We start from the raw sequence: 24850 nt of genomic DNA, 5'->3' as shown, positions 1-24850 counted from the left end.
GTCTCTTTAATCACAGTTCTGAGTGGATTCGGGGCTGCAAATGCTCCTTTTGACAGCAGTATTCAAATTTAAACAAACAAGGTTTATCTTTGAAAGAACAACAGAGGCGACTTTAGTCTTTGATTTCAACTTTATTCAAAAGGTTGATAAACTTGACACTCTTGATCAATCAGGCGTGAAATAAACCAATACTGTAATGATAAACACTCACTGACGCACGTCTCCTCACAGCTGAGCCTGACGCAGTCGGCGTGACGCCGGCGTTCGGGGATTCCTGCTGCTCTTTTAAAGGGAAGTGTTGACGTTTTAACAGGAAGTCCGGACGCCGCAGCACTGAGGGGAACGTGCTTTTTTTTCCCACTCCTGACGAGCAGCTGAAGTTCATTTTAGTGATTTTGGTCCCGCAGACAGAAGCTGTGAATGCTGCCAATCGATGGGAGGAATGCTTGTTTGAAGATGGCGAGATGTGTGTGTGTGTGTGTGTGTGTGTGAGTGTGTGTGTCTGGTGGTATTTCCACACACCTTTAGAAGGGCAGCTTGGTGATTAGTAAGGCCTCGGCAGTGTGGGACCTGGCTGAAAGTCAAGTGGTCAAAACTTCACATTCTAAATAATCGGAAAACGCCACAGTGGTACGGAGACGCGCCGGAGAATCACAGTTATATTTACACCGTTTGGGAATTCGTGTCTTTGTGCCGGCGAGCGAGGGACACGTCTGAGAAATCCTGGGAGAGTCGGTCGAGCGACGGTGGATTTTTCTTCTGAAACGCTGCACAGATCCTGCATGTGGGGGTTGAACCCCGGTAACAGAGCGAACCCCGGGACCCGGCGTGGGTCCGGAGGCTGGAGGCGGACGCTGATCCTCTCCTCAACAGAAGCCTTTCTCTCATGCTTCGCTTAAAAAATAAAAAGTACATATAAAAAGGAAACTGAACCAAAACTCCACCAGTGTCGGAGCAGTTTAACGTAACAGCGCAGCCGTTTGTGTTTAAGGCACCGGATGTGTCGGGTTTACAGTACAGGCCGGTTTAGGTGGAGATTTAACAGGAAAACGCTCCCGAGCCGGTTTTAGATTAAGACTTTTCCTTTTTTGCCCATTCCTCCGTCGTAAGTGTTCAAGTGTTCGCCGTCCACTGAGCTGAGGACAGGAAGAAGCTCCACAGAACAAAACACAAAAAAATCTCTATAAATACTCTTAGAAAACACGTGACCACGACTTTTAAAAAGAGAAGAGCCCACGTCCGCCCGGTCGGGACTTCCAGCGTGTTTCTACCCGCATCTCTAAAACCTTCGGGGTGGAAACGTACCGAGTGTAACGAGGACGCCAGCCGCACGCCGGCTTTCCACTTTTGTTTTTTTAAAAAATACAAAACGACTGCCAGCATTAGGCTGACAGCGGGTAAAAATCATATTTACAAACAAGGCATAGTACATTTTTTTCAGCTTTTTCTTTTTCTTCAACATTTTAAGGGTACATGCATGATTTTCAAGTCACAAAAAAAAAAAAAAAAAAAAAAAAAATCTAAAAAGCGTGATCACACAGCTTTGAAACTGACATGGAATGTAAATGTCCTGCTGGTGGCTAAAGGGAAGCTGGAGTCTCTTCATATTAAATTACCTATAAAAATATATATATAAATAAAAAGGTGAGGGTAGTGTGTTGAGGAAGCTGCAGCAGCGGTCAACGTTGAGCTGCACTGACAGAACGAGGAGAGAGAGAGAGAGAGAGAGGAGGCAGCTACACAGAGGGACGAGCTGCTGATCAGCTCTGGAATGTTCCGTGTGTGTGTCTGAGTGTGTGTGTGTGTGTAGACTGAGCATCATGAACCTTCTGGGACTCGGGCGTTACGAAGATGTGACTCTGGAACTACGACACAGCAGAGTTCTACTTTCTAATACAAAGAACGCCTGGCAGTAACTGTGTGTGTGTGTGTGTGTGCGTGCGTGTGTGTGTGTGTGTGCGTGAGGCTCTAAGACAGGAACTCCTTCTCCAGCTCGAAGACGGAGGGCCGGCCCGGGGAGCTCTGGATGCGGCACAGCGGCACGGTGCAGTCCCGCTTCTGGCCCTCGGCGTCCATGTCCAGCAGGGAGCAGTCGGCCGCCAGCACCACGTTCAGGCTCTGCGCCGCCTTCTCCCCGGAGTAGTGGCCCAGCGAGTAGCTCTTGTTGCGGCCGCGCAGCAGCGCCCAGGCATGGGGCTTGGCTCGGAACGACACCGGCCGCGGCCTGGAGAAGGCCTCTCCTCCTCCGCCGCCGCCGCCGCCGCCGCCGGCAGGCTTCTCCGCCGCTCCGTTCTTGTCCTGCTTCTTGTGCGCGGCCGGCGGGGGCAGGGCGGGCGGCCCGTTGACTGAGAAGAAAGAGGGACGCTTTACTGGAGGGCAGATAGATAAAAAAATAAAAGAAAACCTTTCCTGAGTGACTCACGGCTGTGGTTGACGGTGTACTTCTTCCTGCGGAGGCGTGTCCCCGTGTTGTGGTTGCTCTGCTCCGGCGGCTGGCTTTGGGTTTGCGCCGGCGTCTGTGTTTTCGCCGGCGTGCTGAGGCTCTGCGGGCCGGCCACGGCGGGCCTCGGCGGCTCCGCGTGGTGATCGACGGCGGCGGCGGCGGCGGCGTTCTCGGCCTTCCCGGTGCCGGGCTCCGCCGCGTCGGCCTCGGGCTGCAGCAGGCACTTGGTGGAGTTGCACTCCATGATGGCCGACATGGAGACCAGGTTGACGGGCGGGGCGGGGGCGTGGCTCGGCGGCGCCTCGTCCTTGCGGGGGCGGCCGCCGGGCGGCGAGGTGCTGCGGCGGAAGCGCGTGGCGCGCTGGAACAGGCCCTCCTTCTTCTTCTTCTCCTTCTCCTCGCGCGGCGGCTCGCCGTCCTCCCCGGGGCTCCTCAGCGCCTCCCGGAGGTCGTAGCCGAGCACGACGGAGGCGAGCAGCGAGCCGCAGCCGTACAGCACCGAGTCCGTCCGGCGGCGGGCCGACGCCCGCTTCAGGCTGTTGGTGGGGGTGAGCTGCGGCGTGGTGGAGGTGGAGGAGGTGGAGGTGGTGGTGTAGGGGTCGTCCGGGGTGTCGGGCGGGCCGCCGGCCTCCCCCGGCCCGGCGGGGCCCTGAGGCTGCTGCTCGTCCCTCCACAGAGGTAGATCGATGTACACCTGGTTGGGGAACTTGAGCTGCTTTGGTTTGGAGCTGACGTCGGGGCCGTCCGGGGAGAACGCCTCGTCTTTTCCCGCTCCCGCTGACGACACAAGGAAAAGAAAATCAGCGATCGACTCACCGGCTTGTTCCGGTTCGGCCGTCAGGCTCACGGCTGTACCTTGCTCAGCAAACAGCGCGGCGAGAGGCACAGACTTCTGGGACTTGACCAGGCTGGTGGACCAGGGGTTACTGCCGTCCGACAGAGGACGCACTCTGGAAATGACACACAGGCACGAATGAGGCAGGCGCACTCCGATAAAACTATAAACCGAACTGAATTCATTACTTAAAGCTCTTAACACACGTCCTCCAAATACCTGAAGCCAGTCTGATCTGTTCAGTGTCCTCCAGAGAAGACACGACTCCACGCACGCACGCACGCACGCACGCACGCACGCACGCACCCAGGTTTGGTGTAATAACAGAAAACAGTACAGCTTGAAAAGTTCACACCGTGTTCATCAGTGAGTTTTGCTTCGTGTGAATCTATTCAGGCTTATGAATCCTGGACAGTTTGCTTTCTTCCAGCTGATGTGTGAAAAAGGTCAGAAATGGCGTTTTAATTATGCGCTCGGTGATCATTCGTGGAGGCGCGCAGAAAGGCTCATGAAGACGTCTGGGAGTGCGAACCCGGCCACCTTTCCTCTCCTTTGGTCTCAGTCCTGCACTCCTTTCTGACACACTTTGCAGCAGAGCGAGGGATTGTGACACTCCTGTCTCCACATGAGCCGACCTGCTGACCTGTGTGTGTGTAAATCCACTCTACCTCTCAGCAGCAGCCGGCCGGTCTTTGCTCTGCACTGAGCTGGGGCCCCAGGTCCTCCCTTTCTTCTTGATTCCCTTCTTGACGTCGTCGAACTCCTCCGGCCTGAAGAGGGAGCTGCGGCCCCACGTACGGTTGCTCTCGTCCTGGGTGACTGTGACACATTGACCAGCGGTGTTACTGCTCGCTCAAACCGCCCCGACAGGGAATCTGCTGTCGGCATGTTAGTAGGATTATTAGAGAGATTGAGCCATCTGTCAAATCCCAGTGCTAATCTCTCCCCCCCCCCCATCACAATGGTTATCAGTTTTTTGTTCTCTCTGTCTGCAAATGGAGTTTGACTGCTTAAAAAGTCTGAATAACTACAAAACTCCCAGTTTTAAGACACACATCTGCATTGGATAAACATTAATTTCCATAGGTATCCATTTGAGAGACCAAAAAAACATGAAAATGGTTATGGATTTTATTTATAGGGGTTTGTTAGTCAATATAAATTTATAAATGAAGGTAAGAGCCACCAGATCTGCAACAACAGACGAGGGCCAAGGAGCGCTGCCAACCAATTCAATTCAATTCACAGTAAGAGCAGAACGTTGGCCCAAATCTGTGGCTGTTTTTACAAGTTAAGCAGTTCGACTGATTTTCCCCAAGCAGCAAACACCGAAGTCCAGTTATGAATCCATGAACCAGAAAACCTCTGCAGCGCTGCAGAGATGCCGTTAGCCATCAAACCCCCTTTAGAAGCTGTGAAAGTCAGCCGGACTGCACGGCCGTAACCTTGCCTTTCCCCCTGAACCCCGAGCCGGCCGAGAGCTCGCTGGTCAGATCAACATCCTGCTGGTAAACATACAAACTATCCCTCCGCACGCGCGACGTCACTGAGGAGGGAAACGTACAGGTTATCTGTGAGCCTGGAGTGTCCGCTTATTTGGCTCAAACCTGTAAATCAATACAAATAAAACTAACCTGAACTCTAGATAGAGGTAGCATTTAAACTTATGTTTATGTGAAAGGCGGTCATGAAAACTATCACAAAATCATAAGGATGAATTTCAACAACTGAAATGAATAAAAAACACTTCTCTTTACAGGCATTGGCCCTGTGTGTGTGTGTGTGTGTGTGTGTGTGTGTGTGTGTGTGTGTGTGTGTGTGTGTGTGTGTGTGTGTGTAGTCTTTGTTGTAAACTCTATTGTGTATCAGCCATGTCTGCTGGGACGAACGCAGGTCAGAGCCTCTCTGCACTCACTGTCTGAAAATCCCTCCTGCCATAAATGCACCAGAGGAATTTGTTATTACACGAGCGCTGGGGCGCAACTAATATCTTTATCAAACTGTGCAAACAACTGGTGGCCCACTAGTGGCCCTGGAGGTCTGGTTCACATGGCTCATTATCAACACTGCTCCTATGAAACCGTCGGCGAGCTTTACTTTGGACCGTCGTTTCATTTCTGATGCTGAACGTAAAAACCTGAGTGGAGCGGCGAGGAGGGGATGGAGAGAAGAAGGGAAGCTCACGCTGAATGGCTCGTAGCCGCGGGATGAGCGTGGGGCTGCTGGGCGGCGACGAGCTGGTGCTGTGGAGGCTGCGCCTCTTGTCCATGGATGGCGACGCCTGCACGGTGATCTTGTGCTGAAAGTCTAAAGACGATACAGAAGAAGTGATCAGACGCGATGCAAGTATAAAATTGTTATTTTACGGTTAAATCTCGTTTCCTGGCTCACCTGAGGGCAGGCTGATCCGGTTCCCGTCCTTCAGTTTGAGGCGGGATCGTTTGAATTTGCCTTTCCTCTTCTTCACGTTGGGCTTGTCTTTGTTGAGCTGGAAGATGAGGATGTTGAGCTCCCTCTCCAGCACGTTGATCTCGCGCTCGGCCAGCTGCTGCTCCCGCCGCTTCAGCAGCTCCTCCTGAGACTTCTGCTGCAGGGCGGCTCGCGTCAGCTCCTCCTCCCTGGAGCGCAGCTCCTGGCGCACACCGGAGGTCAGGATGAGCATGACGGCAACGTTTTCTGAATATAATGGCCTTCAACATGTTTTTCTCTCCGATTCAGGGGGTCTGGGTGTTTCATTTCCCTCAGACTGTAAAGACAGTCCATCTTCTTACATTTCTCTCAGTGGCACCATATGTTTCTGCATCCTGACAGTTATAAATCTCAGCTGCATTGATCACCATCAGATTAAAATTAGCCTCCTGCATTTTAACAGTTTGACCTGCTTTTGAGCCACTGATTGCTGCATTGCTCCATTTTTTTCATGCACAGGTGAGCATTACCTGTATATCAAGGATATTCTTCTTCTTTGTGGAATACAAACTGGATCAGATTGTGTTTAATGACATTTCTGAGATGAAGAAGAACAGACGTCTTTTTCCCTTCCAAAGACCACCTCACCTTTTCCAAATGGTTCCAAGGCAAAAAAAAAATCTTGATATTATATAATATTTGGATCGATGTGGTACTGAGAATCATCAAATGAAACGTGTGACCTTTACGCCACTAAAGAAATGCCGGTCGTAGAGCAGCTTTTTAGAAAAGCACTGAAACTTCAGCGAGGAGAAAAACAAGCTGAGCTGATGACTGCTCACTGTATCTGACTTCATCTGCCATATTTAATGAACTTTGTAGCGGTGTGTCGACTGTTTTCCCTTATTTATCACAACTCTGCTTTGACCAAACAAAGGACTCGGACATTCCTGACATTTTTCCTCCTCCTTGCAACTGGAGCTCGTCTCCTTTCCATCGCCGCCTCAATGAACCCGTTTACAAGGCAATACGGCACCAATAAAGTGCAATAAAGGCCAATAAAGCTCCTTCCCTCCATTCAAACGTGTTGCAAAATGCAAATCAAAAGAAAATCATACATTTTTTCCCACTATTCATAAGATGGAAACATTTTTAAAAGGGATACTTTTCATTTCCAGGGGGATTTACGTGAAGAGTTTTAAACACCTTCCAATCACAGCCTGAGCTGAGAGCTGCTGTCCAGAAATCATCAAAGTTATTTATGATAAAAAAAATATCCTGTGTGTAGTGCTGTCTGTCACTTTAAACTACGTGGTAAAGAAGTTGAAGTTGATTGATCACGTGATTACATAACTCATTTATATAATCTAACACACACATATATAACACACAGATGTGCTAGCCGTAATTAAACTAAATCAGAAACTCTTAGAGCAGGCTGTATTTCTGCTTCTTTTCCAGAGTCGCCACGGTGGATCACGTGATCGGCGTGTTTGATATGGCACTAGTTTTACCCCACATGCTTTTCCAGACATAACCTGAACAGCAGCTTCCCTCACCTGTGGGCCACAACTTCCTCTATTTACATAAAGAAAACTTTTATATAACAAACGAGCGAATTGTTATTCAGTGTTATCTTCAACAAGGTGGATTTGTTTTCACAATGACAGTCATGTGCTACATGTTCAGATTCCAATAATAAAGTGATAAATATTACAGAAAAACAAACGTGATTTACAGGAAGAGGTGTATGGGACAGGTAGCAAAAATAATAAGTGATTGTACTGGACGGATTGGGGAGATTACTGCCTGCTGTTTCAGGCTCTGTTACAAAGCTACGTCTCCTCCCAAGGCTCAACCCTCTCCTCATTTCCAGATTTTGTCTATAAATGCCTTCAGCTGAGAAACAATAATCCTTACTGGATGACTTCCATGAAGCCGCTTTACACTCAAACTGCTTCAGCCACCCACCTAGACACAAATTACTGTGAGATCTTTACAGGAAATCTGGTTAAACAAGGGGAATTTTTCTATGTTGTGCTATGAAGTTATTAGAGCGAAAACATATTTGTTTTATTTGATTCTTGGCATTCTTTTAATATCAAACTAACAGGATGAATAAAGTGGTGGCAGATTATCAGGTGGTCATTTACAGGTTTAATCTGGAAAATAGTAAACTACATAACACAGAGAAACAAAAGGAGACTTAACGTAGTCGGTGCTACAAAGCAGAATATAACAATCCATAACAGCCAAAAGAAAACCACCTAAATCTTCTCGAACACCACCTGTGGAGGTTTGTGTTGTCGGTTTACTGTTTGCTGACCGAGCTGTGTGCGCTGATCCTGCCGTTTCTCCAAACGCTAATTAACCCTCCCCACTGTAAGCCAGCAACGGCGGATTTACAGAGGAAGCAGATTAAGGTTTTAAAAAGGGGGAAGTACGCTAAAGCACCGCCGCATTAATGGGCGGTTTTGTTAAACGTGTGATTATCTTCCCTGCTGAAAGTAACCAATTAAATTTTTTAGCAGTTAAAAGCTGTCCAGAGGGATAAATCACAGTTCTACTCAACGACCGAATAATCTGTCTGACAAAATGAAAACTGAAGGAGAAAAGAAAAAAAAACAAAACAAAAACCAACGGGCAGTTGGTTCCATTTAGTAGAACTAAATCCGTGTGGCCCACCTTCTCTTTGGTCCTGAGCTCATCGAACATCTCCTGGATCTCCACACGCCAGTCGTCCTGCATGCTGTGGAAGGAGTCCTGCGGCATGGTGGCCATCACCGCCTCCTCGATGGCCGACAGCTGCTCCAGGATGCAGGAGAAGGAGGGCCGCACGTGGGGGTCCTGGTCCCAGCACTCTGCACACGGCATTGACGGCACGTTAGCACGAGCTGGTTGACCTGTACTGCTGCTGCTGCTTGGCGCTCTGGGGTGTGTGTTTGTTTGCGTTAAGGTCACCGGGTTCGGTTACCTTCCATCAGCTTGGCGAAGGGCTCGGGGCAGGTGGAGGGTATCGGCAGAGTCAGCTTGTTGACGGCCACGCCGTAAGCCACGGCCAGCCCGTCGATTCCACGGTACGGCACCTCCCCCGTTAACAGCTCCCACAGCAGGACGCCATAACTGGCAGGCGAACAAACACACAAGGTCATTTCACAAGAGTAAAAAGGCGAGGATATTTCGCTCAGAGATCTGTGTGCTGGTTCATTTGATCACACCTCCAGATGTCGCTGCCTTTGGAGAAGAGAGATGACTTGATGACCTCCGGAGCCATCCAGGAGTAGGTTCCCGCCGCGGACATCTTCGTAGTTTTGTGCCACTCCCTGGCCAGGCCGAAATCTGTGATCTTCAACGTCTTCCTCCCGATGTCGTCATTTTCAATCTTTTCAAGTAATAAAACTGAAAGCAAAGAGAAATGATGAAAATTAGGACTGACCGAAAGCAAAATGGAAACTGGAGCTCGGTATTTTCACCACATGTGATTGAGAGACGGGAAAAGTGGAAAGACAGGATCGGGGATGAATGTGACAGACGTGAGGGTGGGAAGGGGGAAAGTGAATGAAAGACAGGCAAATACAAAGAGTGGGGGACGGCGAGGAGGACGACCGTGCAGGTGAGCAGATGATAGTTGATATTCAAGAGGGCCAACAGTGGTATGCAGGTCATTTATTGCTGCAGAAACAGGAGGCTGACAGCGCCACAAAGCACCTGTCCTCGGGTCCTAAAACTGTTTAACACATTAAAGACGGCCGGAACCCTCCAAACCCGCTGGTAATGAGACACCCGGCCTGAGAGCGCCGCCGCAGCGACCCTCTGAGAACAGCCACTGACTTTTCACTTTTAACGTACAGAGGCCACCGATAAATATATGAAAATGTACACAAACTGGGTTTCTGCATTGGACACTTTCTACTGTAACAGGATCACTTTTGCTTTTCAGGTGAAAGTGGATCTGATTTTAAAGTGTTCAGAGACAGAGTGGACACACTTATCCCCAGAGTCAAAAACTGATCCCTGTGTCAATAACACCAACCGACAAACATCCACGCTATCCAGTCGACAGCGAGACGCAGACTTCTCCATGAAGAGGTGCATCAGCGGCCAAAATAGACTCTTTGATCCTTTCAACCGCTCGGTATTATTTTCCACATTTGTTTTCGTTACTGCCAAGAGCTGCTCACGTTACAAACTGTCCCATTTCATTATTTACACACAGAGATATCGCTGCGGGTCGATCTGAACGCCTCCGACCAGCTGCAATGATTTTACAGCCGGAGCTGTTTACAAGCTTGAACTGTAAATGAACCTTTAGGTGGTTTGACAGAGGCGATAAAGTTTATGATTCAAGAAAAAAAAAAAAAAAATCATTTTAAAGAAAAAAACAGCCTAACACCTGGGGCATTGTTAGCACATAAACTGTGATAATATTCCCATGGGAAAAAGTATGCAGTGATAATGATACAGTCCAAGCCTTGAAAGCCACATGGAGGAATGCGAGTTCCCAGAGCAACTGTATCACAATGTATACTCGCAAAGTTACTGAGCTTAAATCCAGCTTGTTAACAGCTTTCAACAAAGGCTTTGCGATGTTTATGTGCACGTATTACAAGGTATTTGCATTGTGTGTGCAGTACTGTCACTCAGTGACCTTGGACTTACTCCACATCGGTACAAAACCAAGACGTGCCAAGACACACACAGACCTTAGCGGCATTTTCCTGGAGTCATGCACAAATATTCGCCTGAATCTCACTTTATCTCCATTTGAAACTCATCCACAGAGGTTAACTGACTGAAAAGTTAAAAGTTGTATCTACATATAACCAGATTAACAGCAAACATGTCAAAGTTGGACCAGATTTGTTGAAAGATGTAGACCAGCTCGTGTGATGTTGAGTCCTTCAAGAGACTTAACCAGTAAACTAAGAAACATTCACCTCTTCATTGCTGCTTGAGTGCAGTGGAAGTGCAACAATGCTACTGTACACTGGCACCACGGCCACAGCTGCACATGGACAATAACAGCGTTTTCCTCCAGAGTGTCATGAATAACATTCATATTTTCCTGGGACCTGGAAGTTTCATAGTTGAGAGTAAGGGTGGGACTCGATTAAAAAAATTAATCTAATTAATTAGGGCCTTTGTAATTAATTAATCTCAATTAATCGCATATCGATATTTGACCCGAGATCAGTGAGAACCTTTCTTTTTCAAATGGATTTTGGTATAGTGAATCAATATAGTGATACATGAGCTTAAGCAACAAAACACTGTTCATTTTTTCAGCAAGGAAGGAGGAATTTAACCAAGACAAATAAACCAATACACACTGATTAGTGCAACTTTTGTTGGGCTGGGCGAGGGTCCTTGAAGTAGTCGGAGTGACGTCCTCTTCAACTCTAGCTGTATGCCAGGCTTGCGTGTTGGTCGCTGCTGCGACATGCTTAGCATTCAGATGATATAGCAGGCTCGATGTGCTGCGATGGTATGCAAATTCTTTGCTGCACAATGTGCATACAGCTTTGGTTTTATCCACGCTGCCATCCGCTGGCTTTTTAAATCTAAATTTTCTGTGCATGAGACCAAGTAGTGCGCTGTCGTCAGGAGCAGTGTTGCCAACTCCCCAGTAAGGAAAGTCACTATTGGCTGTCCTAAAAGTCGCCAGAAGTCGCTAGATGAGGTTCGTTACCTAATTTGCAATTTGCATGTAATTGTAATGGACGCTGTAGGAGAGAGGAATAACGTCATGGGAGAAGCAAAATGTGAGTTTAAAAAAAACCCTAAATATGTTTAGAACTGCAAATGAATTTTCTTCTGTTTATTCTTGGTTTGTCAGCAAGTGAGCAGTGGCGTATTTGTGCACACGCGATTCATTTGAAGTGTGGAAGAGTGGTGTGGGTCTCCTCTCTGCTCTGACTGCAGCAGGGAGCGCTGTGTGAGACTGGCCGCCTGTGAGTGCTTTGGGACGGGGGAGGGGCTCACGCAGCACCCGCAGCTCATTAAGGACAGCAGCTGCAGAACGAGACGTCCTGTCACGTCTCCAGAGCACCAGAAAAAGTCGCTAAATTTGTTGCTAGTCGCTTTTGACAAAAAAAGTCGCCAGGAGGCTTTGGAAAGTCGCCAGATTTAAGGAGAAACTCACCAAGTCGGGAGCTGTTCCGTTGTTGTGTCACAGCGAAATATGTCCGGGTGAAACTCGTCCGGTGACAAACGTTCCGCGACAATTTGCGATAATTTTTTTATCGCGTTAAAATTTCTGTAATTAATTAATCGTAACTAACGCGTTAAAGTCACAGCCTTAGTTGAGAGACATAGTTGACATTTTAGACTTAGGGAGACATAGGCACTCGTAGATTATTGGCCCAATATGTCCACCCTAATCCCAGGGAAAGATCAGTCAAAGAAACATTATGGTTTCATATTTAATGCGTTTTACTGCAGCCATGTTTCCAAACCTGTGCACTAACGTACATGTATGTTGTTGTTTTCACAATGCTTAGTGGACATGTTTCATTATTCTGAAGACAACTCTCAGCTGAATTACCGAGACTTATTTGAGTTGACTGAATTGAGACTTTTATCAGCGGGGGAACATTAATATGGTGGTAGACCAAGTACATGACAGGGACGCAAAATAATCACCAGCACACAAAGTGCCAGACACTTGAACAGCATTAAAAAGCCAATGAGTTTAGATAATCTTACTGTGATAGGTTTACAGGTTAATACACTATGTGCATAAAAAACAACAAAAAAAAAAGTTTGAAATGCACACCTTAATTTGTAAGCACATTGATATACACTACCGGTCAAAAGTTTTAGAACACCCCAATTTTTCCAGTTATTTATTGCAATTCAAGTCACTCAAGACCAATTAGTAGCTTGAAATGACACAGCGGTAAGTGGTGAAATGCCAGAGGGTAAAATAAAAGGAAAGGTTACCCAAAACTGGAAAACAGAATACATTTCAGAACAATAACACAAAATGGGTTAACAATTGATAGCTGTCCTGCAGCAACGGAGGGTGACCAAGCCTTAAAAAGCTGGCGCTACTAATTCCTACAGGTGTTCCAAGTTTGCTTGATTACTAACAAGCCCCTCTGTCAGCATAAAAGCAGTGTTTGAACACAATGTGGTACCATACCCTCAGAAGCATCAGCTGAACAGTATTGTACTGCAGAAAGTAGTGTGTTGCTACAGAAATGGCAAGAAAAAGGCAATTAACAGTGGAAGAGAGACAGACCATCATAACACTGAAAAATGTAGGTGTTTCCTACAGAGAAATTGCAAAGAAAGTCAGGGTGTCAGTGAGTACAGTTTCCTTCACCATCAAAAGGGAGTCAGAAACTGGGGCAAACTTTGACAGGAAGAGGTCTGGCAGACCCAAAGCCACAACTGAATCAGAGGACAAGTTTCTGAGAGTCAACAGTTTGCGTGATAGGCGGGTCACAGGACAACAGCTTCAAGCACAGCTTAATAGTGGTCGTAGTAAGCAAGTCTCCGTTTCAACTGTGAAGAGAAGACTTGGAGCTGCGGGTTTGACTGGACGAGTTGCAGCAAGAAAACCACTGCTAAGACGTCAGAATAAGACAAAGAGGCTTGCCTGGGCCAAGAAACACTGCCATTGGACTACTGAAGACTGGAAAAAGGTATTATGGACTGATGAATCCAAACTTGACATCTTCGGTTCATCATGCAGGATCTTTGTAGAGTAGGTGAAAGGATGCTTCCACAGTGTGTGGCCTCAACTGTCAAACATGGAGGAGGACGTGTGATGGTCTGGGGTTGTTTTGCTGGATCCAGGGTTGGTGACGTGCTCAGAGTGAGAGGCACCCTGAACCAAAACGGCTACCACAGCATCCTGCAGCGCCATGCAATACCCTCTGGTATGCGTCTAGTTGGTCAGGGGTTCATCTTACAGCAAGATAATGACCCAAAACAGAAGTCCAAGCTATGCCAGAACTATCTTGCGAAAAAAGAAGAAGCTGGTAAACTTGAAAACACGGAGTGGCCACCACAGTCTCCAGACTTAAAACCCACTGAGCTGGTTTGGGATGAAATGGACAGAAGAGTGAAAGCAAAGCAACCCGCAAGTGTCACAGATTTATGGGAACTTCTGCAACAGACATGGGAAGAACTTTCTGAAGAACATTTGATTTCTATTGTAGAAAGAATGCCTCGTGTGTGTTCAGCTGTTATATCTGCCAAAGGTGGCTACTTTGATGAGTCAGCAGTTTAGAATACATTTTGATCTATAATTTGATTCCATAATTTCTTTTTTGACTCCAATTGCTATTTTGTAATATGCTTTGACGTCTGAGTGCAATGAGACATTAAACGGCATCATTTTCAGTAAAAACACTGGAAAAATTGTGGTGTTTTAAAACTTTTGACCGGTATTGTAGACCAGGAGTATCAAACTCAGATTGTGGAGGGCTGCAGATATGCATGTTTCCCATGTCTCCCCGCTTCAACACAGCTGAGTGCAACGAGTGGTTGGTTATCAGGCTTTCTGCTAAACTTGCTTGTGTTGTAAATTATCATTTAGAAAGCCCAGATACACTCTTCGGTCAGTATTATATATATATGTTCACTTCGATGGGGAATCGGACCAGCAACCATCGGATTGAGATGACCATTCTGCCAACCAAGCCAGAGCCGCCCGAAATATCTGAGTACGCCGTTGTGTGTGTGCATAGTTTTAGATTAAGCACTTTGTCGTTGCCTATATGAGTGATAGAAATGTAGATCAGATCACATTTACTGACCAATTAATGTGGAAAACTAAAAATATAAAGGTGAACACACCTTTCTTCTCTTTATTCCAACTTTTGCCAAGATAACAAAGGAAATTTGTAATCTGAATTTAGAATTATTGTCCAATTATCTCCCTATTCCTCCAGAAAAAAAATGTTTCTTTCAGCAAACAATACATGTACAGTTACACAGAGGCTCACTCTCAAAGTTTAACAGCCATCCACAAGCATTTCCAAAGATCCTGAATCGATTTCAAGTGGCACTTAAAGCTGTGGTAAGACTGCTGTGGGTCTCTACTAATAACAGGGCTATTGGTGCCATTACTAGCCTCGAGGACACCGGGGATCCTCTACCCACACTGTAACAATAGGAATTCCATTACAAACAGGTTTCGCTGGACCAATGATACACTTCTACTTCCTGTTGTCAAGTCTTCTCTCAGTGATTCCATAGATTCCTCCTCGCAGGCTCTGTGGGTTCATAACGACTTACGATGGGTTAGTTACACAACCCAAAAGAACAGTGGTTTTGGGACGAGCCGGTCTCTGCTGACTGGCCTATAGCGTGTCGTACCAAATACCTCCTTTGTAGCTCTATGATATTTCAGTGTCAGCCCTCTAGAAATCTCTGATAAAAGACCTCGCTCCTCACTACATGACCCCGCGCTGACGTTATGCCACAAAAACACACCATGGTACCCTAGTGTGTTTTTGGATTGACTGGATGTGAAGTTAAATGTCATCACCGCATGACTCTTTGTCAGAATATACCGTTATATATATCATATATATTATATTACCCTGATAGTGGAAGGAAACTGGGAGTACCAGGAGAAAAGTCCACTCTAAAGTTGAGCAATCCTTTAATATAGCTTAGTTTTCAAAGAACAAATTGATTTAGAGAATTCAGCAAGTGCAAAGGAAGAGGCTGCACTCCGTCACTGACTGGAGCTCAGCACCTCTGACACCTGCAGGAAGCTTTGAAGCCCACTGCCACTGACCTTTTCACCCCATCTGGATTTCTCAGCTTAATCTCTGCAGGATCAAAGAAGCTCAAGAAAGTCTTGTAATATAACCTTGATTGACGGGTGATTTTCTAAGTTACGACCCTAATCTTGTTGAGATTTTAATTACTTATGTCTCCACTGAAAAAAATTCACTGACAGATGATGAAGAGAGACTCAAACAGGAGAGAGATCTGATTGATTTCTACAAAGAGTCATCCTAAAAGTCAAGGACCACTCTAAATTTCACCCCGTGCTCCACAGATAAATCCTGCGTTCTGGCCAAGAGTCAAGTTAGCTCAGCTGTCACCGTGCGGTTGGCAACTTCTGACTACTTTTTTACCGAGAAGCTTCAAGGTTCATTTGGACAAGGTACTCAAAACAAAGTCAAGCACAGCAAACTCATTTATCAAAGTGCATCCTCAGTGGGCCGTGAGAGGAAACTTTAAGAACTGCATGTTCACATCCTTCACATGCCGGTAAAAAGAGCCCAAGGTTAGAACAAACGCACTAAAACTGGCTTCTTGGAATTTGGACGTGCATAATTTGGACAGCACAAGATGTTTATCATCTTGGCTCATCATGCCGTTAATACCCGATGAGAATATTGATTGAAATATACTAAGAAGTTGAATTTGATGCTTGTGTCACCTTTTTTCTTCTCCCCACAGTAAATCAGTCAATTTTTGCAGAGTTGAAGCATTCCATTAAAACTAAATATTTTGTGGTCGCATGCGGTTTGTCACCAAAAACAAAACATTTCACACCACACCAAACAATTACAGTAATAAATAAAGCTAGACACATCTTTACATGGTGGCCACTTCCCCCCAAAACCTGCCATGTCTCAAGGTTACAACTCAGATCTTACGCTGTTTTGCCCATATCTGCAGCTTCTCCTTTTGTCTATATGCTCTTACTCTTTTGAAAAGAAAATGTTTTGAAGTAGACAACAGCTCAGCGCAATTGGAGAAGGATATGCCTCCAAGGTGGACCCCACCCTCAGCCCAGCCCCCATTTAATTCCCCTTCCCAACTGCGAATCTTGAGGCAGACCATCTTTCATAGAGGAACAGTGGGAAGATCAGAAGCAGGGCAGCTGCCTTCAAAGCAGGTCCCACGCTTCTTCTCATTGCCTTAACCCCCTCCAGGTAAAAAAATAAGGGGGGGGGGGGGGGGGGGGGGGGGGGGGGGGGGAATTAAAAATGGTTAAAAAAAAAAAAACTACACCACGACATCAGTGTGAAATGAAGTAAAAAAGAATGATTCATGTTACCTTGCAGAAGCTTGTTTTCATATTTTAGTTAGTGAAATACACGTGCAGTTTCCTTATTATGCAGGCAGCACATATTTCTGTAATTTGAATATATCCAGCTGCACACTTGAATTTCTCTCTGGAATAATAAAGTATCTGTTTATGGCAGACAAAGCTAATGCGTTCAGTCAACACAAGCCGTACTTTGCAAAACATCATTCAATCTTTTCTACAAAGGATGAAATCGTTTTGCATATTAGTCTCTTGATAAAATGCTTTAAGAACTAATATTAGTTTACTACCAAGTAAACTCCTGCAGTCATAAAACCATAGTGCAGCCTCTAAACCTGACATGGCAGTATTTTCCTAACTGTGCCAACTGACTAAGCATGAGCCTAAGAGTGTTTCCTGCTCAACATTCAGCGACTGGTCCGTCTCTGCGGCTTGAAATGAGAGCGCCCCCAGGCATTCTGGTTGATGGGAAAAGGATCAGGGCTAATGGCTGGCTAAATCCATCTATCATGGCCACATATCTCTGGGCCACTTGCTCTTTGTGTGCCCTCTTCCTCTTCCAGCCCGGGTCTGTGAAAGCTGGAGTTCGCCCATAAATATGGTAATTAAAACATATCAAGTGTTAAAGGTGTACAGCTCGTGTGTTTTTCCTGTATTAACGTTGATCGGCGTGCTGGTGCGCTACAGAGGGAGAGCGCAGGGGATTGGTTGATTTGGAAGGCAGCTCTCCTCAGCTGTGGGCCCTTTTCCTTTTCACCCAGCCCTGCAACAATAGGTGCAGTCAGGGAGAGGTCATAAAAAACACAGTGAAAGCATCTCAACTCCTCCTCTCTCCCCTCTGCCCATTCTCTCCATAGAGAAAAGACAGGCAGTAACTGTCTGTGTGTCACCAGGGGTAATTGTGGGAAACCAGAGAAAAGTTGCCCTGCAACACCTAGTCGAGCTTTGGTACCTCTTCCTCTTGGATTCTGCTCCAAAAAGTGGAGCAAGACAACAGAAATATTAGAGGGATTTACTTGAGTGGCACTTTCGAGCTACTTGAACTGTTCTTTCTGGTGTAGCTTGTTGTGACTCAGTAATGAAAAACTGGGGCGACAAAGGACGGTTTTCTTTGCTGTGCTGCAGGGTGGCTTGAAAGAAGGCAACAAAGTCTGTTTAGGGTTTTCATACCCAGCAACTGACTGTCTTCGGACTAAACGCAATCATATTCATTCACAAGAACTCTGCTGTAGCCTTTGTATGTATAATGCATTCTCTTAATTTATTTTCTGTACTTTAAAATGCTTTTCTATCTCCATTAAGAGTTCATTAAGTTGAGTCTTCAAACTTTTTTTTTGCCATTTCCCCCCTCTTTTCGTGTTTTAATTGTGCAGAATAAAAAAAAACTACATAGAAATCTGAGATCAGTCGGTAACTCTTGTACTTTTCTGAATTGTTTTACCCACACCCACATTAGGAAATAAGTTGAGCAAGTAAGAAATTAAACTGATTTGTTTCTACTGTGGTATCACATTAAATATATTCTGCAGATTTATGCCTGAATCACCTTCAAGTCAAATTTTTGCTTGCCACAAAACTCAGTCTGGAGGATCTAAAACAGCAAGTTATGCTCTTAAATCAGTCAACAGTCATCTGCTACGGCCTCAAGTTCTCATAAAAATTCCTTCAGTTGTGTAATAGTTACTCTAAACGCTATGTACTAATTTCAGTGTGTCCACAGAAAAGTAAATCCTTCCTGTGTCTGTGTAATGTTCGTCTAGTCTTCACAGATCTATGAGCTGGTGGGCGAGCGGAGACTGAAGACAGAAATGGGAAGAGGGAGGGCAACGCGGAGACAGCGTGATGAAGTGCAACAATAGGCTAAGATTGATGGGCGAATGCTGTAGCGCACACTCCAAACGGAAGCCCATCAGCTTCAGCGGCGTTCAGACGCGCATTCCTCGCATACTGTCGCTCGCACCAAGACGTGAAACTCCAAAGTTAATGTGGGTTATGTGTGTTGGCTTGAGGCCAGGTTTCACTGTGATTTCCAGCGTTCATCTGCTGCTGGATGTATTCCGGCAGACCTGGCTTTAGGAAAAAATATTAAACAATGTTGTACTGTGGAAAAAAGGAAAGTACACTGAATGAAAGTAACAAATCCTGCAAAGCCATCAAAAGTTGATTAAAAACAAATCTATGAAAAGTAAAAAAAAAAATTGCATAAAATGAACATTTGTTCTCTGCTCGCAGGTTTAACCTTTGCATTCATAACATCTGCCATGATAGATTATTTTGAAACAATAATCATTACTGCTTCTGACATGAAGCCTAAGATTTCTCTCCAAAAATCAATCAATCCGTACATAAGGTCAAGAGTAGAGCAATAGTGGCAAGGCGGCATTTAGCCAAATAGTACTTGTCATCAAGTTAAATTCGTTCCAAGAAGGTGTCTTGAAAAAAATAATTGCCCCTTTAAATCTGAAAGCCGTGTTGACCAGAAAGCTGACATAAAAATTATAAGCAGCAAGAGGGAAGCAGAATGGGACAAGGAAAAGAAGGGGAGAAATAACGAAGAAGGGAAACCCCCTCAGTTTGTGGCAATAAAAGAGTACCGCTGCTCTCTGGGAGATTAAATATGAACGGAACAAAACAAAACGAGGGCTTTGAGACCCTCCGAGTCCTAGCCATTCTTCTGACCGCAGTAGCCTAGCAACCGCTGCTTGACCAGTCCATTGTGTAAACGTATGTTAAGCTTTTATCCCTCATTAGCAACATTCCTCCCTGCAGGCTGGGATTTTACAGATTAGGTTGAAAAACACAAAAGAGATTGGACAAATCTTACTGACTTCCAACATATTACTTTACAGGCTAATCATTGATCAAATAGCTGTATGTTTGTCTGTGTGGAGCATGTGTACACTGCAAGTTGATGAATGACAGTCAGGAGGAGGGAGGGAAGTTTTGTTCACGTTCTTGCAGGTAGAACACGTACCTGTCTAGATTTCATCAAAATGAAACGTACTGCAGAGGATCAACATGGCAGACGGAGAGAAGCGACGCAGCCACACTACCAGACATTTTTCTCATTAAATATTAAAATGTGACAGATTGCTGATTAACAGACGCTTATTGCAATGTATCCAATATCCCCTCTACCCCCTGTGAAGACAACTCTCGCTCCTTTTATCCTTTTGGACTGGCCAGTCAGTGTATGATGCCAAGGCAAACAGACAACAGGCCCACCACACTAGCAGATGCAACAACTTTTGTAAGCTGCATTATTCTAGGTTTTTTACTGGCAAAACAGCCCGGCACTCCACGGGGCACCTCTTGTGTGTACGACAGTCTTTTGTGAACTCACTGCTCCGCTCCGAGCAAACACATACAGTTTCTTTCATTCTCTCTTGATAACGCTGTGTATTGACTACAGATGTCCAGACTTCTGACCCAGACACTACTGACTGCAGGAAACAACTAACAACATGCTTCTTTACCCAGTTTTCTGATTGATATTAAGCACCATGATCTAGAACAATACTTTTTCCACAAGGCCAACTATCTCACAGTAGAATCATGAGTTTACCAAAAAGACCAACATTGGGAATGGCCTCTCCTGATTTCCTGTTACTTTGGTATGATTCTTTATTTTAAGCTAAGCCGCCTATAGGTCGCAGTGAAGTGGCAGGATAAACACACTGACTTGTGTTAGCAGCACAATGCCTGTTTGGAGGCTCCTGCTTGTGTATGTTCTGCAAACATCCGATTAGGTGAAACTGTCTAAACAGTGGTAAAATCCTTTCACTTCCCCATATAATTAGCAAATCTTTATCCTGAATTAGACTGTTATTGGGGATAGCTTCTTCTGTACCATTCCTGTTGTTACAGCCATTTTTTTATACATGAATATGTGATTTGTTTTTGTTAGTTCTATCCACTATATTAGGGATGCCAGACTTATTTTATTCCAGGGGCCATAAACAGTCTAATTTAGTTTTAAGTAGGCCAAACCATGAAGATTTAAGCATAATGAGAATTATCCAAATTTTCCCTTTGTTCAGTGCAAAGAGCTAGAAGCATGTTTGTGCGAGGCATTGTTTGTTACACCATAAAACCAATTTCAACAATGCTGCCTGGTGCCAAATATAGTAAAAACATGTTCTTCAACTATGCTATTTAAAAACCTTGTGCTGAAATATTTTAAAAAATGCATTCTTAAAGTTTAGCTTTGACTTTAATGCTAGTTCTCTGGCAATAAGGCAACCTCCACTGTTTGCATGCCTGCTACACTTTAACTGCCTGATCCCAGGTGAGTACACCTGAAAAAGCAGGTACTTTTCCTGCAAAATTAAAGTCTAGAGTTTTAATTTTCACAATGTGCATTGTCATAGCTTTAACACTCCAGTGTATAACATAAACATAACACTATCTGGAGCTATAGTTCTTCATATTTACTTTCACATGCATATATACGATAAGATAAGTTAAGACTAAGATTTTAGGGTCAGTCTGCAGATGACTCTTCCCATCTGTGCAACACAACACTGCAAAAATTCACCCCTAACCCGGTAATCATGGAGGGTCTGGTTCTGTGTACACTTCACACGTTTGTCCCTACATTCACACATTGACTCTCACAGCTGGAGTTAAACAGACATCAGAATGCTGGAGCTGCTCCCCACATGGCCCCAGGTCGATACGACCCCATCCACAAAAGGGGAGAAATAGTGTTTGGAGTCATGTTACACACATAAACACACCTGAGTCGCAGTGTGTTCCCCGTGTCAGGGGGTATATGACTCAGTCCCCTTTTTTTCATCGAGTGCTGGCCATTCATTATTCAGTCCTGGGAAACTAAAGTTTGCTGGCCCGTTGTCAATGACCAGTAGATTGGAGGAATTGGCACAGTTGCCCTCTCGGTCTGCACTAAGTTCAGTTTCATGAGGTCGTTCTATTAGAGAGACTCAAAATGAGAACTGCAAATACTCGAGACTCTAATTTATTCACCCAGCCGTGAATGCCTACAGCAGCTGAGAAACTTAGACATTCCCTGCTGAATAAAATATCATCCATGCAACACAAAAAGCCATTAGCTAAATAGTTAGGACTATTATAATATGTGCATAAGTGCCATCTTTGAGGTGTGTAGCTGTGGTTGGTCAAGCACATGGCCTGACCATGTGGACCGAGTGTGTCTCCCTATGTGCTTGGTAAATCACTGACTTTATTTGAACAACATTTCAGCTTTTGCTGGAGAGGGGGCTGGGAAGGTGTGTGACTGTCTGTGTGTGTTAAAGGATAAAGGGGAGGTGAGTGAAGAGGGAGCAGCCCAGCTGAGCAAACTCTTGACTTTATTTCACATCCTCCTGATGACATCCCCCCACAACCACTTCATGCAACAGTTTTTTTTACAGAGCATTGCTCTTCCAGTAATATGGTGACAAACACATGGATTATAAGCTTTCTGTGCTGCAATCACGGTTAGGTTTTCCTAATACCACTTAAGTACGAGATAAACATTCCCCTGTGTCCTAGGTTATTAACGGAATAATAAACAATCATTACCTGTAATACAGGTTGTTATATGTTTAGTTACACAGTTGAATAGACAGACTATCTGGGGTGAGGGACAAATGAACTACTTGCTGTAAAAATGGCTGTAGATTTAGTCGAAACTACTGATTATACTATAAATAAGTTAAGGAGTGTGCATGCTCCTCTGAGGGCAGTCCTAAGTGATCCATGTTTAACACACACACACACACACACACACACACACACACACACACACACACACACACACACACACACACACACACACACACACACACACACACACACACACACACACTCTTTGCTTACTGTTGCTAGACTTCAGGTCACGGTGGATTAGAGGTACCACGGCCTCCTCGTGCAGATAGTGCATCCCGCGTGCGATCTGCACGGCCCAGTTGACCAGGATGTGTGGAGGGATGCGCCTTCCGGTCAGCACCCGGTTCAGCGTCCCGCCTCGAGCATACTCCATGACCAGGCACAGGTTGGGCTCCTCCAAACACACCCCTTCCAGCTTAATAATGTTGGGATGCTGCAGCATGGAGAAGAGCTTGGCCTCTTGCTTCACACCGCCGGCGGTGGCTGTTATGTCCTCGTCGGGATCCTGCCGAGCAGCCTTCACCGCGACCTCCTGGTCTTTCCATGTGCCCCGGTAAACTTTCCCGAACCCCCCCACGCCAATGATTTCCTCCAGCACCAGCTCACTGAAGGGGATCTGGACGGGCGAGCTGGGGACTCGCTCCCGTACCCCCACAGCCCCGCCGGCTGCGGGCAGGCGGTAGATAGCGGGCTGGTAGGTGACATAGTTGGAAGGAAAAATCCCGACCCGGTGGTTGATTTTACCCGTCCACCAGCCCTCGTCCCCGGAGATCGCGGCGTCTTTCGAGAGGACCTCCACCACATCGCCGCGTCTCAGGCTGAGTTCATCCTCGCCGCTGGCCTCGTAGTCGTACGCGGCCGTCCACAAGGATCGAGTGGGACACAGCGGGGCGGAGTGAGCCCACGCACGTACCGTGGGGGACTCCGTCCAAGCGTGCCCCAGGGTTCCGGTCCCGCCGCCGCCGGCGCTCGGCCGCCCTTCACCGTTTGGGAAAGCGGCCTGCGAGACATCCATTTCTCGGTGGCCGTAGCGGCACCATAGGGTGCGGAGCTTTTAGGACAAAATGAAAACTTTAAAACTGCAAAAAGTAGCTTGTAAAATTCCCCATGCTGTCGCATCTATTGAGACTTCGCCGACTAGAACAGGAGGGGATTTCCCTGCGTAGCCCGGGGCAGAGTTAGAAACTGTGTCCAAAGTCCTGTGGGAGAGCGAGTGTGTGTGTGTGTCTACCTCCGCGGATCCACGTCGCCACTCCGAGGCAAGTGTGGGGGTCAATACCCAGCTAGCGGGGGTTAGCCGCTAAAGCCACCCCCCCACTGGACGGGCCGACGCTGAAACAGGTGGATAAAACCAAGTAACTTCCCCAACAATGCTAACGAGGACGAGCTAAAGTTAGCTCCCCGCCGACAGGAGCCAAGTCACCGAGTTTTAACAGGTGCCGCCGGAGGTGCACCTGCAGCGCCCGCTCCGACCCGAGAAAGCGACGCTCCGCGGGGGAAGGTTTCACTCCGAAGGTCGCCCCTTGTCCTCATGGAGAGCGGTGTGACTTTCTCCTGCTCGGCTCTACACTTTCACCACGGGTTTCAGTCGCATTCCAGACTCGGGGCTAGCGGGGGTTAGCTTAGCATAGGTCAGCCCGTGGACCGCCGGAGCCGCGGCGGGGGGAAAAAGTTGCTCCTCTCCGCTCTAAGATCGCTTTATTCCCAAAGTTTACTTCTCCTCCGGTGGATGCGAACAACAGTCGGCCGCTTCAAACCCACGGAAAGTGCACGAAACATCCTGGATTTCGAGGCAGCGGTGAAGAGTTATAACACATGAGGGAGGAGGAGAGAGAGAGAGAGATCCGTCAACTTTAATCAAAACAAGCCCCCCACCGCCGCGGTAGTCGCCAGACGGAGGTCGGAGCAGCAGTGGAGGGACTGATCGGGAGACGCCGCTCCTGGCTGGCTGCAGGCGGTGGGCCGCGCTGATTGGTGCACAGCGGGTCACGTGGCCCATTGCAACCGCGAGGGGGAGGGGGGAGGAGCCAGTGCAGGAATGTGTGAGGAGAGCGCGCCTTCAGGGAAATGATGGGAATGACTCCAGAGCAGCAGCAGCTCCAGTCATGATCAACCAGGGATTACACAGAAATGCAGCACACTAGTGCATAACTAGTCCATCTATCTGTTCCAGGATATAACCAACACATCGACTGAATTAGGGATATTGCTAATCCGTATTTTTCAAAAGCCTTTCACATAACCTTTTTACAAAATCTATCACCATGTTGCATTTCAACAATTTGCTAACAATGTGTTAAATGCTTTCTGTACAGAGTTTGCATGTTCTCTCTTTGTGTGTATTTCCTCTGGGTAGCTATACTCTGTTTTCGCCTATGGTTCAAAAACATTCTAAACCTAAATGACCCTAAATTTGCAGTAAATTTGGAAAATCGTGAAATGTGGTCCACAAAGGAAACTTGCAATTGATTATATTGTGTTTTTCAATAAAATGTGAGGCCAATGT

General features: G+C 46.3%; 1 protein-coding gene across 2 annotated transcripts; it reads right to left on the bottom strand.

Annotated features, from left to right (window-relative positions):
• Window positions 1-80: 80 nt before the first annotated feature.
• On the bottom strand, window positions 81-24270 carry map3k21 (mitogen-activated protein kinase kinase kinase 21). 2 transcript variants are annotated; one of them, XM_030106949.1, is made up of 11 exons: window positions 22555-24270; window positions 8906-9086; window positions 8662-8810; window positions 8373-8548; window positions 5670-5910; window positions 5463-5585; window positions 4729-4824; window positions 3947-4097; window positions 3299-3393; window positions 2423-3220; window positions 81-2345 (listed from the first exon to the last, which is right to left on the bottom strand). In XM_030106949.1, the coding sequence occupies exons 1-11, from the start codon at window positions 23357-23359 to the stop codon at window positions 1969-1971; spliced, it is 3192 nt and encodes a 1063-aa protein (XP_029962809.1). In that variant the 5' UTR covers window positions 23360-24270; the 3' UTR covers window positions 81-1968. The 2 variants fall into 2 exon arrangements, with proteins under 2 accessions (XP_029962809.1, XP_029962811.1); XM_030106951.1 differs by lacking the exon at window positions 4729-4824 and having other exon boundaries at window positions 85-2345.
• Between the last annotated feature and the right edge of the window lie 580 nt (window positions 24271-24850).

The sequence above is a fragment of the Salarias fasciatus genome, chromosome 13, assembly GCF_902148845.1.
Source record: "Salarias fasciatus chromosome 13, fSalaFa1.1, whole genome shotgun sequence".
NCBI lineage: Eukaryota > Metazoa > Chordata > Actinopteri > Blenniiformes > Blenniidae > Salarias > Salarias fasciatus.
This window is presented reverse-complemented; position numbering and strand designations above follow the sequence as displayed.

What these genes read in the sequence shown, in the direction of transcription:
- map3k21 (XM_030106949.1), bottom strand. Translation starts at nt 23,359, where the DNA reads ATGGATGTCTCGCAGGCCGCTTTCCCAAACGGTGAAGGGCGGCCGAGC. An exon ending in AAAGGCAGCGACATCTGGAG is followed by an intron (nt 8,811 to 8,905) that starts GTGTGATCAAAT and finishes TTCGCCTGCCAG; the next exon opens with TTATGGCGTCCTGCTGTGGG. An exon ending in AGCTCAGGACCAAAGAGAAG is followed by an intron (nt 5,911 to 8,372) that starts GTGGGCCACACG and finishes GGTGTGCGCCAG; the next exon opens with GAGCTGCGCTCCAGGGAGGA.